Source organism: Rhinolophus sinicus, chromosome X (assembly GCF_036562045.2).
Source record: "Rhinolophus sinicus isolate RSC01 chromosome X, ASM3656204v1, whole genome shotgun sequence".
NCBI classification, from domain to species: Eukaryota; Metazoa; Chordata; class Mammalia; order Chiroptera; family Rhinolophidae; genus Rhinolophus; species Rhinolophus sinicus.
The window spans coordinates 47,134,994-47,148,749 of NC_133768.1; the positions used below are offsets into that span (position 1 = coordinate 47,134,994).

General features: G+C 36.0%; 1 protein-coding gene across 14 annotated transcripts in view; it reads right to left on the reverse strand.

Annotated features, from left to right (window-relative positions):
• The window catches only part of ATRX (ATRX chromatin remodeler), a 251,139-nt gene that overhangs the window by 46,916 nt on the left and 190,467 nt on the right, over positions 1-13,756 (reverse strand). For all 14 annotated transcript variants that reach the window (XM_019716363.2, XM_074323977.1, XM_074323981.1 and 11 more), the window contains one exon: positions 7,345-7,453. In XM_019716363.2, the coding sequence (XP_019571922.2) occupies positions 7,345-7,453 (109 nt within the window). The remainder of the gene's footprint in view (positions 1-7,344; positions 7,454-13,756) is intronic.

Here is a 13,756-nt window from a genome sequence, read left to right on the forward strand (position 1 = left end):
AATTCTATTCCATTGGTCTATGTGTCTGTTTTTCTGCCAATACCATGCTGTTTTGATTATTGTAGCCCTGTAGTACAAGCTAAAGTCAGGAAGTGTGATACCTCCAGTATTGTTCTTTTTCTTAAGATTGCTTTGGCTATTCGGGTCTTTTGTGGTTCCAAACAAATCTGATGATTTTTGTTCTATTTCTTTAAAAATGCCATTGGGATTTTGATGGGGATTGCATTAAATCTGTATATTGCTTTGGGTAATATGGCCATTTTAACTATGTTGATTCTTCCAACCCAAGAGCATGGAATGTCTTTCCATTTCTTTGTGTCTTCTTCAATTTCTTTTAAAAATGTCTTATAGTTTTCAGTATATACGTCTTTCACATCCTTGGTTAAGTTTATTCCTAGGTATTTTATTCTTTTTGCTGCAATTGCAAAAGGAATTGTTTTCTGTATTTTTTGTGAGATTTCATTGTCAGTATATAGGAATGCAATGAACTTTTGTACGTTGATTTTGCAGCCAAAAACTTTACTGTATTCATTGTTTCTAATAGCTTTTTGGTGGAGTCTTTAGGGTTTTCTATATATAGCATCATGTCATCTGCAAAGTGACAATTTAAGTTCTTCATTCCCAATTTGGATGCCTTTTATTTCTTTCTCTTGCCTGATTGCTCTGGCAAGGACTTCCAACACTATGTTGAAAAGCAGAGGTGATAGGGGACAGCCCTGTCGTGTTCCTGAACGTAGAACAAAGGGCTTCAGTTTTTCACCATTAATTATGAGATTAGCTGAGGGATTGTCATATATGGCCTTTATTATGTTAAGGTATTTTCCTTCTATACCTATTTTATTAAGTGTTTTAATCATAACTGGATGTTGTATCTTGTCAAATGCTGTTTCTGTATCAATTGATATAATCATAAGATTTTTGTCCTTTATTTTGTTTATGTGATGTATCACATTGATGAATTTGCGGATGTTGAACCATCCTTGTGCCCCAGGGATGAACACCACTTGGTCGTGATGAATAATCTTTTTAATGCATTGTTGTATTCGATTTGCTAGAATTTTGTTTAGGATTTTTGCATCTGTATTCATCAGAGATATTGGTCTGTAGTTTTCTTTTTTTGTGTTGTCCTTACCAGGTTTTGGTATCAGGGTAATGTTGGCCTCATAAAATGAGTTAGGGAGTACTGTCTCTTCTTCAATTTTTTGGAAGAGTTTGAGCAGGATTGGTATTAGATCCTCTTTGAAGGTTTGGTAGAATTCACTAGTGAAGCCATCTGGTCCCGGACTTTTGCTTTTGGGAAGGTTTTGGATGACTGATTCAATTTCGTTACTGGTGATCGGTCTGTTTAGATTTTCCAGTTCTTCATGGTTCAGCCTTGGAAGGCTATATGTTTCTAAGAACTTGTCCATTTCTTCTAGGTTATTGAATTTGGTGGCATATAGTCCTTCATAGTATTCTTGGATGATCCTTTGTATTTCTGTGGTGTCCATGATAACTTCCCCCTTTTCATTTCTGATTTTGTTAATTAGTGTCTTCTCTCTTTTTATCTTAGTGAGTCTAGCCAAGGGTTTGTCAATTTTGTTAATCTTTTCAAAGAACCAGCTCTTTGTCACATTAATTTTTTTATTGTCTTTTTGTTCTCTATTTCATTTAGTTCTGCTCTGATTTTTGTTATTTCCTTTCTTCTGCTGACCTTGGGTTTCATTTGTTCTTCTTTTTCTAGTTCTTTAAGGTGTAACATGAGGTTATTTATTTGGGAGTTTTCTTGTTTCTTGAGATAGGCCTGTAATGATATAAATTTCCCTCTTAAAACTGCTTTCGCTGCATCCCAAAAATTTTGGTAGGATGTATTTTCATTGTCATTTGTTTCTATATATGTTTTGATCTCTCCTCTAACTTCTTCTTTGACCCAGTCCTTCTTTAAAAGTATGTTGTTTAATCTCCATGTATTTGTGTTTTTTCCTGCTTTCTTTTTTGCGGTTGATATCCAATTTCAAAGCCTTGTAATCAGAGAATATGCTTGGCATGATTTCAATCTTCTTAAATTTGCTGAGGCTGATTTTATGTCCCAATATATGGTCTATCCTTGAGAATGTTCCGTGTACACTAGAAAAGAATGTATAGTCTGATGTTTTAGGATGAAGTGCTCTATAAATGTCAATTATGTCCATTTCATCTAATGTGTCATTTAGGGCTACTATTTCGTTATTTATTTTCTGTTTGGATGATCTATCCATAGCTGTCAATGATGTATTTAAGTCCCCTAGTATAATTGTGTTTTGGTCAATTTCTCCCTTTAGTTCTGTTAGTAGTTGCTTGGTATATTTCGGTGCTCCCTGATTGGGGGCATAAATATTGATGACTGTTATGTCTTCTTGTTGTATAGTCCCTTTCACCATTATGAAATGTCCATCTTTGTCTCTTGTTATCTTTTTCACCCTGAAGTCTGTTTCATCTGATATCATTATGGCTACACCTGATTTTCTCTGGGTACCATTTGCTTGGAGTGTCAATTTCCACCCTTTCACTTTGAGTCTATGCTTGTCCTTGTAGCTGAGATGTGTCTCTTGGAGACAGCATATGGTTGGGTTTAGTTTTTTGATCCAATCTGCTACTCTGTGCCTTTTTATTGGTGAGTTCAGTCCATTTACATTTAGGGTGATTATTGATATGTGAGGATTTCCTGTCATTCTATCTTTAGTTTTCTGGTAAGGCTGTGTCTCCATTGTTTCTTTGCCTTTTTGTTGTTGTCTATTATTTCTGTGTGGTGGTATTCTATGATGTTTCTCTCTGTTTCTTCTTTTATTACAGTATATATTTCAGTTCTGGATTTTTTTTGAGTGGGTACCCTTACGTTTATGTATAAGAAAGTTTGATATTTAGAGTATTCAAAATAGATTGCAATAAAAGGTAAAAGTAGCCCACAGGAAGGGGGAGAAATAAATAAGAAAACAAACTGAGCAACACAAATGTTATCCTGAAGCCGTATATTAAATGTAAATGGTTTTTGCACACGTGAAACTAATATAATGTTACATGTCACGTATACCTCAATAAAAAATGTAAACAGTCTGTACACACCATTTAAAAGAAAGAGATTAACAGAGTGGGTAAAAATACATGACCCAACCATATTCTGTCTACAAGATACTCACTTCAAATATAACAAAATACATAGGTTCAAAGTAAAAGGATGAAAAATAGATGTAACATGTAAATATCAATCAAAATAAAGCAGGAGTGGCTATTATAAGTATCAGATAAAGTAAGTTTCAGAGCAAAGAAAATTATTAAGGATAGAGAGGGATGAAGCAATCGCAAATGTGTATACACCAAACAGAGGTGACAATATGGGAAACAAAAAGTGAAAGGAGAAACACACAAACAATTATAGTTGGAGGCTTCAACACTGCTGTCTCAAAAGTTGATAACCAACTAGACAGATAATCAGCAAGGATAAAGAAGAACACAACAACTCCATCAAAGAATAGAATCTGATCAATATTTATAGAATACTCCTCCCAATATTAGGAAAATATACATTAATTTCAAGGGGCCCTGTACAATATACCAAGATATACCATATCTTGAGCCATAAAACAAAATACAACAATGTCCTGCAACAGACATAAAATCTATACAAGCATTAAACCAACTGGTACATCTCTGCCATGAACAACTACTCTGTAATAAAAAGGAATGAACTATATACATGAAAAAGGTGATTCTCAAAAGATGACATATAGTCTATCATTTATATAACAGTCACAATATGATGAAATTATAAAGATGGAGAGCAAATTAGTTATTGCATGGAATCAGGGATAGCAGCAATGTTGGCGGTAAGAATGGGTGTGACTAAAAGAGGATAATAGAGAACAATCTCAGGGGATGGAATATTTCTCTTCCTTGATTGCAGTGGTGGTTATAGGAATCTCTACATACATGCTAACAAGACATAAATATACACATATATTGATATAGTGTCAATTTTTTGGTTTTGCTATTATAGGTAAGATATACCCATTAGGGAAAATTAGGTAAAGGGTTCACATGATCTTTCTATACTGTCTTTGCAAGTTCCTGGGAATCTGTTATTATTTCTAAATAAAAAGTCCAAAAAAGCAGTATCAAGCTAAATAGGAAACCTGACACTGTTGAAAACTACTTCCTGGCTGCACAAGACAACATTAGAAGTGGTGATTATCTTAAAGTTTATTTTAACGTGTCTTTCCATCTGCTTTACCATAAACAAATGTTATATTTATATTTTGTTTTCTGAAAATTACTGAGTCATGAAAAAATAGAATATAGACAGCAAACTGACAGAAATAATCTCTAACATTTGCAGATATAATCCAGACAGGTTTACCTACTCAAGAGTAACCCCTCAAAGCTATGATATGTAGGTATATGTATTTGTACGTGTACACGTGTGTGTGTATAATGAATTTGAATCATGCTTTTGGCATATGTTTTTATTTGGGGGGAGATGTTAATTTGCTAGTGAGTAAGCCAAGCTGATATCTCACCATCCACATTTCAATGTTGTTCCCTACTGGTCATCAAATATGAAATGTTATGGGGTAATTCATATACTACTGTGATATTTACTATTTTGGGAAACTGAGCAAGTCAAAAGTTTAGCTTAAGCTTGACAAATTAGACTAAGGTTACTCAATCAATAAAATTACTTCACACAAACAATAATTTTTAAAAACATGGCAGGGGCGACCGGGTAGCTCAGTTGGTTAGAGTGTGGTGCTCTTAACAACAAGGTTGTCGGTTCGATCCCCACATGGGCCACTGTGAGCTGCGCCCTTCACAATGAGATTAAAATAACTACTTGACTTGGAGCTGACAGTTCCTGGAAAAAAACACTTAAACAATTTTTTTTTAAATTAAAAAAAAAAAGTCTCACTAGTCATTGGAAATAAAAGACAAGTTAATAAACAACAGACAAGTTAAAAAAAAAAAAAAAAACATGGCAAACAGAATATAAAAATGTACTTATTTTTAAAAGTTATTTAAACGGGGCCGGCCCGGTGGCTCAGGCGGTTGGAGCTCCGTGCTCCTAACTCCGAAGGCTGCTGGTTCGATTCCCACATGGCCCAGTGAGCTCTCAACCACAAGGTTGCCAGTACAACTCCTCGAGTCCCGCAAGGGATGGTGGGCTCTGCCCCCTGCAACTAAGGTCGAACACGACACCTTGAGCTGAGCTGCCTCCTGGATGGCTCAGTTGGTTGGAGCGCGGGCTCTCAACCACAAGGTTGCCAGTTCAATTCCTTGACTCCCGCAAGGGATGGTGGGCAGCGCCCCCTGCAACTAAAATTGAACATGGCACCTTGAGCTGAGCTGCTGCTGAGCAACCAGATGGCTCAGTTGGTTGGAGCACGTCTACTCAACCACAAGGTTGCCGGTTCGACTCCCGCAAGGGATGGTGGGCTGTGCCCCGTGCAACTAGCAACGGCAACTGGACCTGGAGCTGAGCTGCGCCCTCCACAACTAAGACTGAAAGAACAACTTGAAGCCGAACGACACCCTCCACAACTGAGATTGAAAGGACAACAACTTGACTTGGAAAAAAAGGCCTGGAAGTATACAGTGTTCCCCAATAAAGTCCTGTTCCCCTTCCCCAATAAAATCTTTAAAAAAAAAAGTTATTTAAACATATGCTTTTATAACTTTACTGTACTCAAACCAACCCTTTATAAGCTCTCCTAAACTCTACAGATTTAAAACACCTAATAGAATATACCCTTCCTATGGTATAACTGGAATTTTTCTAATATTACCCCTAGGTATAGTTCAGGACTCTTCTAGAATTAAAACATTTTTAACAAACACAGTATAATATCTTTCATACTTTAAGACATTTATTAATGCATACCTCAGGCACCTGGTCATTAAACTAACTCCATCTCTTCATCCTTTCCTTAAAGGCCATGCTTTCACATATGTGTATGTGTGTGCGTATGTTTATATACACTTTTTTCTCTTCCAAATGAAGTTCAAGTCTGTTACTTGCTAAGAGTTAAAAACAACACCAATAACAGATAAATAACACACTCTATATGTATAGTGGCTTAAAGTACAGTTGACCATTGAACAACATGGATTTGAACTGCCCGGGTCCACTTATATGTAAATTTTTAAAATGTATTTTCTCTTCCTTATAATTTTCTTAATATTTTCGTTTCTCTAGCTTATTTTATTATAAGTATATGGTATATAATACACATAATATGTAAAACATGTGTTAATTGACTATTTAAATTATCAGTAAGGCTCCCGGTCAACAGTAGGCTATTAGTTTTGAGGGAGTCTAAAGTTACATGTGGAGTTTCAACTTTGGGGGGGGGGTCATTGCCCCTAACTCCCACATTGTTCAAGGGTCAACTCTATATGATTCAAACTTCAACAATAGATACAGAGATCAGGAATACTAACTTTAAAATCCTGTAACAGATTTTTCACCAAAGAGGATATAAAAATGGCTAAAAAGCACATGAAAAGGTGGTTAACATCAATTATCATTAGGAAAATGCAAATTAAAATCACATGAGATACCATTACGTATCTATTAGAATGAGTAAAATAAAATTTTATTTATTTATTTGTTTATTTATTTTAATTAACTATTTTATTTTATTTGTTTTTTAAGGAGGGCGCAGCTCACAGTGGCTCATGCAGGGATCGAACCAGCAACCTTGGTGTTATTAGCACCATGCTCTAACCAATAAAATAATATTTTAAAAAACACTGATAATTTCAAGTACTAACAAGAATGCAGAGTAACAAACTCTCATACATTGCTGGTGGGAATAAAAAATTGTATAACCACTTTGTAAACTGTTTGGCAGTTTCTTACAAAGCTAAACATAAACTTATCATATAACCCAGGAAATACACGCCTGGACTTTCATTTCATATGGGTAAAATTTAGGTGTCATACAAAAACTTATACATGGATATTTAGAGCAGCTTCAATTTTAATTCCAAAACCTAGAAACAAGTTAAGTGTGTCTCAAGTGCAAATAAATTGTGATACAATCATACAATGGAATACTACTCAACAACAAAAAGGAACACACTATTGACATATATAACAATATGGATGAAGCCCAAATGCATTTTGATCTGTGAAAGACGTGAGACTCAAAGGGGTACAAATTGTATGATTCCATGAGTGAATTTCTTGAAGGGTGACGGAACCATTTTATATCTTGACTATATCTTACATTTTTCAAAAATTGTGTAAGTATACACTAAAAAGAGTGAATTTTACTGTATGTAGATGTAAAATGATTTAAAACCTCTACATAAACAGAAAAGTATTCCTACCTCACATTAGTTTCATCATTAAATTCTTCAGCCCATTTTTTCCTTGACTGTGCAGTAGTAGAACCATCTAAACGGTAATAGTCAATGTTTCGGAGCCACTTCCCTTCACCTGAATATTTAACAAGAAGAAAAGAGATTTGACATATATTGTTCTGCAAGTAATAACAGATTTTCTTCCTTGCTCACTATTCAAAAGCTGGTTTTATATATTCCATTTGCATAGCAAAACAAAATTTTTAATGAAGGGGCAACTCATTGTATTACATATAAATTCACCACAGGTCCAATAGATACTGATTAACAAAAGTACTTTCAAAAAGTATTTCATCTGTATGTGAATTTCTTAAAAGATTTCCTTGATTTGAATACTTTAAAACTGTCAAAAGAATATAAGTTGCATTATGCTTATGAAGTTTGCTTTTAATTAATCTGTAAACATCCACGTTTCCCCCTTCTTACTAACAAATTAATACTGATCAGATAAAAACAGAGACATAATGCATTTATTCATTCATTGAACAAATATTTATTGAATGCCTATTATGTGCCAAAACTATTCTATATGATCTAGCCACAAATATCAACATATGTTGCTATTTTATGACAATCGTGTGTGTGTGTGTGTGTGTGTAAGTAAGTAAAGGATTGTAACTTCATAAGTTAAACAGATCAGATGTGTCGTCTTTTGGACAGTGAGGTGAAATTTTACCCAATACTTATATTGACATTAAAACACCAAGGGATTAAATGCTTATGACATTTTTATATTTTATCATATATAATTTCTGTATAAATTCTTTAACTGCCAACATAATACTACTTCACCTCCAAGCAAAATTCATATCACACCCTAGAGGGTTAACATAAAAACAAGTTGGCAAAACTGAGATTTATGTCTCTCAGCTATTTACTTAATACATTATTTTAATGTATTAGTTTAAAGTACAGTACATTAGTTTAAAAGATCCTTTTCGACATGTTTATTACTTACCTATAGCTGTACCTACATCGAAACATCAGTAATGGCTAAGAAACTCTATTTACTTATGGTTTTTATTTCTTTCAACTGGAAAAAAAGGCATAAACATCCAAGGAAAAAAGAATTTGAGACAGAAGGTTGGATAAAAAAGTAAGAGACTGGAGACACATTTGCATCAACTTTTCACTTGAACAGGATAATTATTAAAATAAATATGCTAATCATAAATAAACGGAATATATGAATATGTTTTAAAGTATTTTGACACACTCATGTTTCTGTGATAATACGGATGAACAATCTGTACCATCACTTCTGTGAATCCAACATGTAAAAAACTGTGATACAGTCAGTATAGGTTAGTAATAAAAAATATAAACTTTGAGTCAAGACTCCTTGAGTTTAATCCCAGTTTCATCATTTATTACCATTTTCACTTAGGGCAAAGTAATTAATTAAACTTTTGCTTCAGTGTCTTTATCTTTCAAAATGGTGGATAACTAGAGTACCCACTACATAGGATTGTTGTTTATTAAATAAGTTAATATAAGCAAAAGGCCACTTAGAACAGTGCCAATCACACATTAATTAAGATTACTGAGCACTTAATATTATCACCCAAGATCTCACAGCAAATTATATATATCTCTATTGTGGCACATATGTGTGTTTGATCCCTCTCTATAATATGAGTTCCTGTAATACTTCTTTAAACTAGTTCAGTGCCCAAAACACAGTAGTAGTATTATTATTATTATTATTAGTAGTAGTAGTAGTAATAGTAGTAGTGCTACCATGTTTCCCCGAAAATAAGACCTAGCCAGACAGTCAGCTCTAATGCGTCTTTTGGAGCAAAAGTTAATATAAGACCCAGCCTCGTATTGTATTGGTATTGGTATTGGTATGGTATTAAATTAAATTAAATTAAATTAAATTAAATTAAATTAAATTAAATTAAATAAGACCAGGTCTTATAGTAAAATAAGACCAGGTCTTGTAGTAAAATAAGATCAGGTCTTGTAGTAAAATAAGACCAGGTCTTGTATCAATTTTTGCTCCAAAAGAGGCATTAGAGCTGATTGTCCAGCTAGGGCTTACTTTCGGGGAAACATGGTGGTAGTAGTAGTACTCAAAAGATAAGTAGGCACTCAAAAGATAAACCAAAGCAATTTAATAGTTAAAACAAATATTTGCTGAAGACAATTTATAAAATTAGATATGAACTAGCAAGCGTATGGAAAAATATTTAACCTTGCCAGTGGTCAGAAAAATATAAATTAAAACAAAGACAATTGATTTTTACCCATTAAAGATGAAGACGACATAATTATAGTACTATATGGTAACATGGGCATTTTCCATTTCTTTACTGAGTAAACTGATACAACTTTTTGGTAACAGGCTTTCAGACAATGAAGCACTGCCAGAATATAAAATCTGACTAAAAAAAAAAATACATAGTGATGACAGAAAAACATATTTAGAGTTCTGGTCAAGATGGCAGATTAGATAAATGCTGTGCTTGCCTCATCCAATGACCATTTCAAAATTACAACTGAATTATAGAACCACCACCCTTGAAAACCAATTGAAGACTAGCTGAACAGAACTACAACTAAACAGATAAAAGAAGAAGCCACATTAAGATTGGCAGGAGGGGCTGAAACATGAAACGGCTAGTCCCACACCCACATAGCTCAAGTTAAGAATCGGGAGGGATAGCTCAGCTTAGAGGCTCCCCTGGGTGGGGTAAGGTCCCAGCCACACATCGGTCACCCCAGCGCAGAGCACTAGGGCCAGGACAAGGAGTCCTTACAACACCTGGCTATAAACATCAGTGCTGATTTTGACTGGGTGAGATGGAGGGATGCTATAGATACAGGCATCTTCTTAAAGGGCCCACACACAGACACACTCACTCACAAACACTTGCTCTAAACTTCAGCAAAGCGGTAACAGCTCGAAAAGTGCCAGGGACATACAATGAAGAATAGTCTGGCTTCAGAGAAGCTGCAAGGGCAGCTCTCTCGGGGACAGAACTTCTGGCAGGTGCCACTGTTTCTTTGTTGTGCCCCCTCCCACACAGCCTGCAGGCACAGATAGGCGCCAAATCTGAGTCTCCATCAACCTGCTAAACACTGCTCGACCCACCCTGAGGATTCCGAGACACTACCTCACCGAATTAAACCCTCAAACTGAACATCTTTCGGTGGCTGTTCCACACAGTGGCTGGCCTCCACCTGTACTGCATACTTACCTAATATCTCTCAAAGTTCCATAAACTCCAGACAAGTGGTAGATGGCCTCGGCATTCCCTGTACCTCTCACTACATGGCCCAAGCCTTGCACAGTGGTAGCCGGAATCGTATTACAATATAGCCTCTCCCAGGAGGCTCTAAGCACAGCACAGGCACCTAACAACCACAGCAAAGTTTGTAGATTTTTACCAGGTGGCCCTGTACCAGATATAGGAAGTGGCTGAACTTGACCTGCACCAGAGATGCTCCCAGGGGCCCCAGAAACAATATACCTGGTGGCTGGCATTAGACCACACCAGAGCACCATCCAAATAGCTCCACAAATTACATACCCAAAGGGCAGACAAGGCAAGAACCAGAGCCCCACTAAAGAAAATTCTGTTCACTGGAATCAATGCTTGCATAATACCTCATCAGCTATAGAGTCATGGCCAGTCTTCATAGACAGTCAGCGTGAGGGTCAATTGCACCTACTGACATGCCAACAGCAACCAAGGCTCAATAACAACAGCAGGGCACACACATATCCACAAAAGCACCCATCTCAGACGACCAGGGAGACAAGACACCCACTACATAAGGACACCAAGACTGGGAGATGAAGCAGATATACCTAATAAAAAGAAACAAACACAAGGAGTCAACCAAATGAGGAGACAAAGGAACATGTCCCAAATGAAGGAACAGGAAAAAATGACAAAAAAAGAAATAAATGAAAAGGAGCCAAGCAATCAACCAGATGAAGAGTTGAAAAGCCTGGTTATGAGTACGCTCACTGAACTTAGGGAAAGAATATAGATTATATTACTGAGAAATTACACAGAGAGATAGAAACCATAAAAAGAACCAATCAGAAATGAAGAATACATTACATGGAATCAACATCAGATTAGATGAAGCAAAGAATGGAATGAGTGATTTGGAAACAAGGTAGCAGAAAATACACAAATGTAAAAGGGGGGAAAAAAGAATTGAGAGAGAGAGAGAGAGAGAGAGAGAGAGAGAGAGAGAGAGAATAGTTTAAGGGATCTCTGGGACAAGATCAAACAAAGTATTTGGGACCGACCTGGTGGCTCAAGCGGTTGGAGCTCCATGCTCCTAACTCCGAAGGCTGCCGGTTCGATTCCCACATGGGCCAGTGGGCTCTCAACCACAAGGTTGCCAGTTCAACTCCTTGACACCCACAAGGGATGGTGGGCTCCGCCCCCTGCAACTAAGATTGAACATGGCACCTAGAGCTGAGCTGCCACTGAGCTCCCGGATGGCTCAGTTGGTTGGTGTGCATCCTCTCAACCACAAGGTTGCCGGTTCGACTCCCACAAAGGATGGTGGGCTGCGCCCCCTGCAACTAGCAATGACAACTGGACCTGGAGCTGAGCTGCGCCCTCCACAACTAAGACTGAAAGGACAACAACTTGAAGCTGAACAGCACCCTCCACGACTAAGATAGAAAGGACAACAATCTGACTTGGAAAAAAAAAAAGGCCTGGAAGTACACACAGTTCCCCAATAAAGTCCTGTTCCCCTTTCCCAATAAAATCTTAAAAAATATATATATATATTTGAATCATAGGAGTACTAGAAGAAGAGAGAGGGCGAAAGATTGAAAACCAATTTGATGGAACAAATACAGATAAATTCCCTGACCTAGCAAAGGAAATAGACATACAAGCCCAGGTAGCACAGAGAGTCCCAAACAAGATGAACCCAAACAGGCCCACACCAAGACACATCATAATTAAAATGTAATGGTTACAGACAAAGCAGGAATCTTAAAAATAGGAAGAGAAAGGCAACTAGTTACTTACAAGGGAGCTCCCATAAGACTACCAGCTGATTTCTCAACAAAAACTTTGCAGGCCAGAAGGGATTTGCAGGAAATATTCAAAGTGATGAAAAGCAATGATCTATAATCAAGACTACTCTACACAGCAAGGCAATCATTTAAAACTGAAGGATAAAGAGCTTCTCAGACAAGGAAAAGTTAAATGAGTTCATCATCACCTAATCAGTATTACAAGAAATGTTAAAGGGACTTCTTTAAAAAAATTATATATATATATATATATATATATATATATATATATATATATATATATATATATGAATACTAAAATGGCAATAACTACATACCTATAAGTAGTTACTATATATGTAAATGGTTTAAATGCTCCAATTAAAACACACAGGGTGATGGAATGGATAAAAAAAAACAGAACCATATATATGCTACTTAAAAGAGACCCACTTCAGATTGAAAGACATACAGAGACTGAAAGTAAAAGGATGAAAAAAGATATCTCATGAAAATGGAAATTTAAAAAAAGCTGGACTAGCAATACTTATGTCAGACAAAACAGACCTTAAAACAAAGGCCATAACAAGAGACAAAGAAGGACATTTCATAATGATAAAGGGATAAATCCAACAAGGGGATAGAACCCCTGTAAACATTTATGCACCCAACATATGAGCACCTAAATATATAAAGCAAATATTGACAGATACAGAGGGTGTCCAAAAATGTATACACACATTTTTAGAAAGGAAAACTATTAAAATTGTAATACTAAATATATACCGATAACAAAAGATGAATACAAGTCACGTTTGACTTCTACAATTACAAGAGGTGCTCAAAGTAGTTACCATCAGTGGCCAGACACTTCTGATTATGGCGAACTACTGCTTGAGCAATGTTGACCAAAGTGTCCACTCACGCATTTTTTTGGCACTCCTGGTATAAAGTTCTCTTTTAAAAAATCGATAGTAACAGTCCTAATTGGGGACTTTAACACGCCATTCACATCAATGGAAAGATCATCCAGACAGTAAATCAACAGCCTTAGGAAACAGCAGCCTTAAATGACACATTATAGCAGGTGGAATTGACATTTTTAAAGCATTTCACCTCAAAGCAGCAGAATATATATTCTTCTCAAGTGCACGTGGAATATTTTCCAGAACTGACCACACATCAAGAAAGAAAAACAAGCCTCAATAAATTTAAGAAGATTGAAATCATATCAAGCATCATCTCCGACCACAATGGTATGGAACTAGAAATCAATTACAAGAAAAATAAAAAACACACAAACACATAGAGGCTAAATAAATCACAAAGCTACTAAACAAAGAGGTCAAGGATTAAGTCAACAGATACCATGAAACAAAT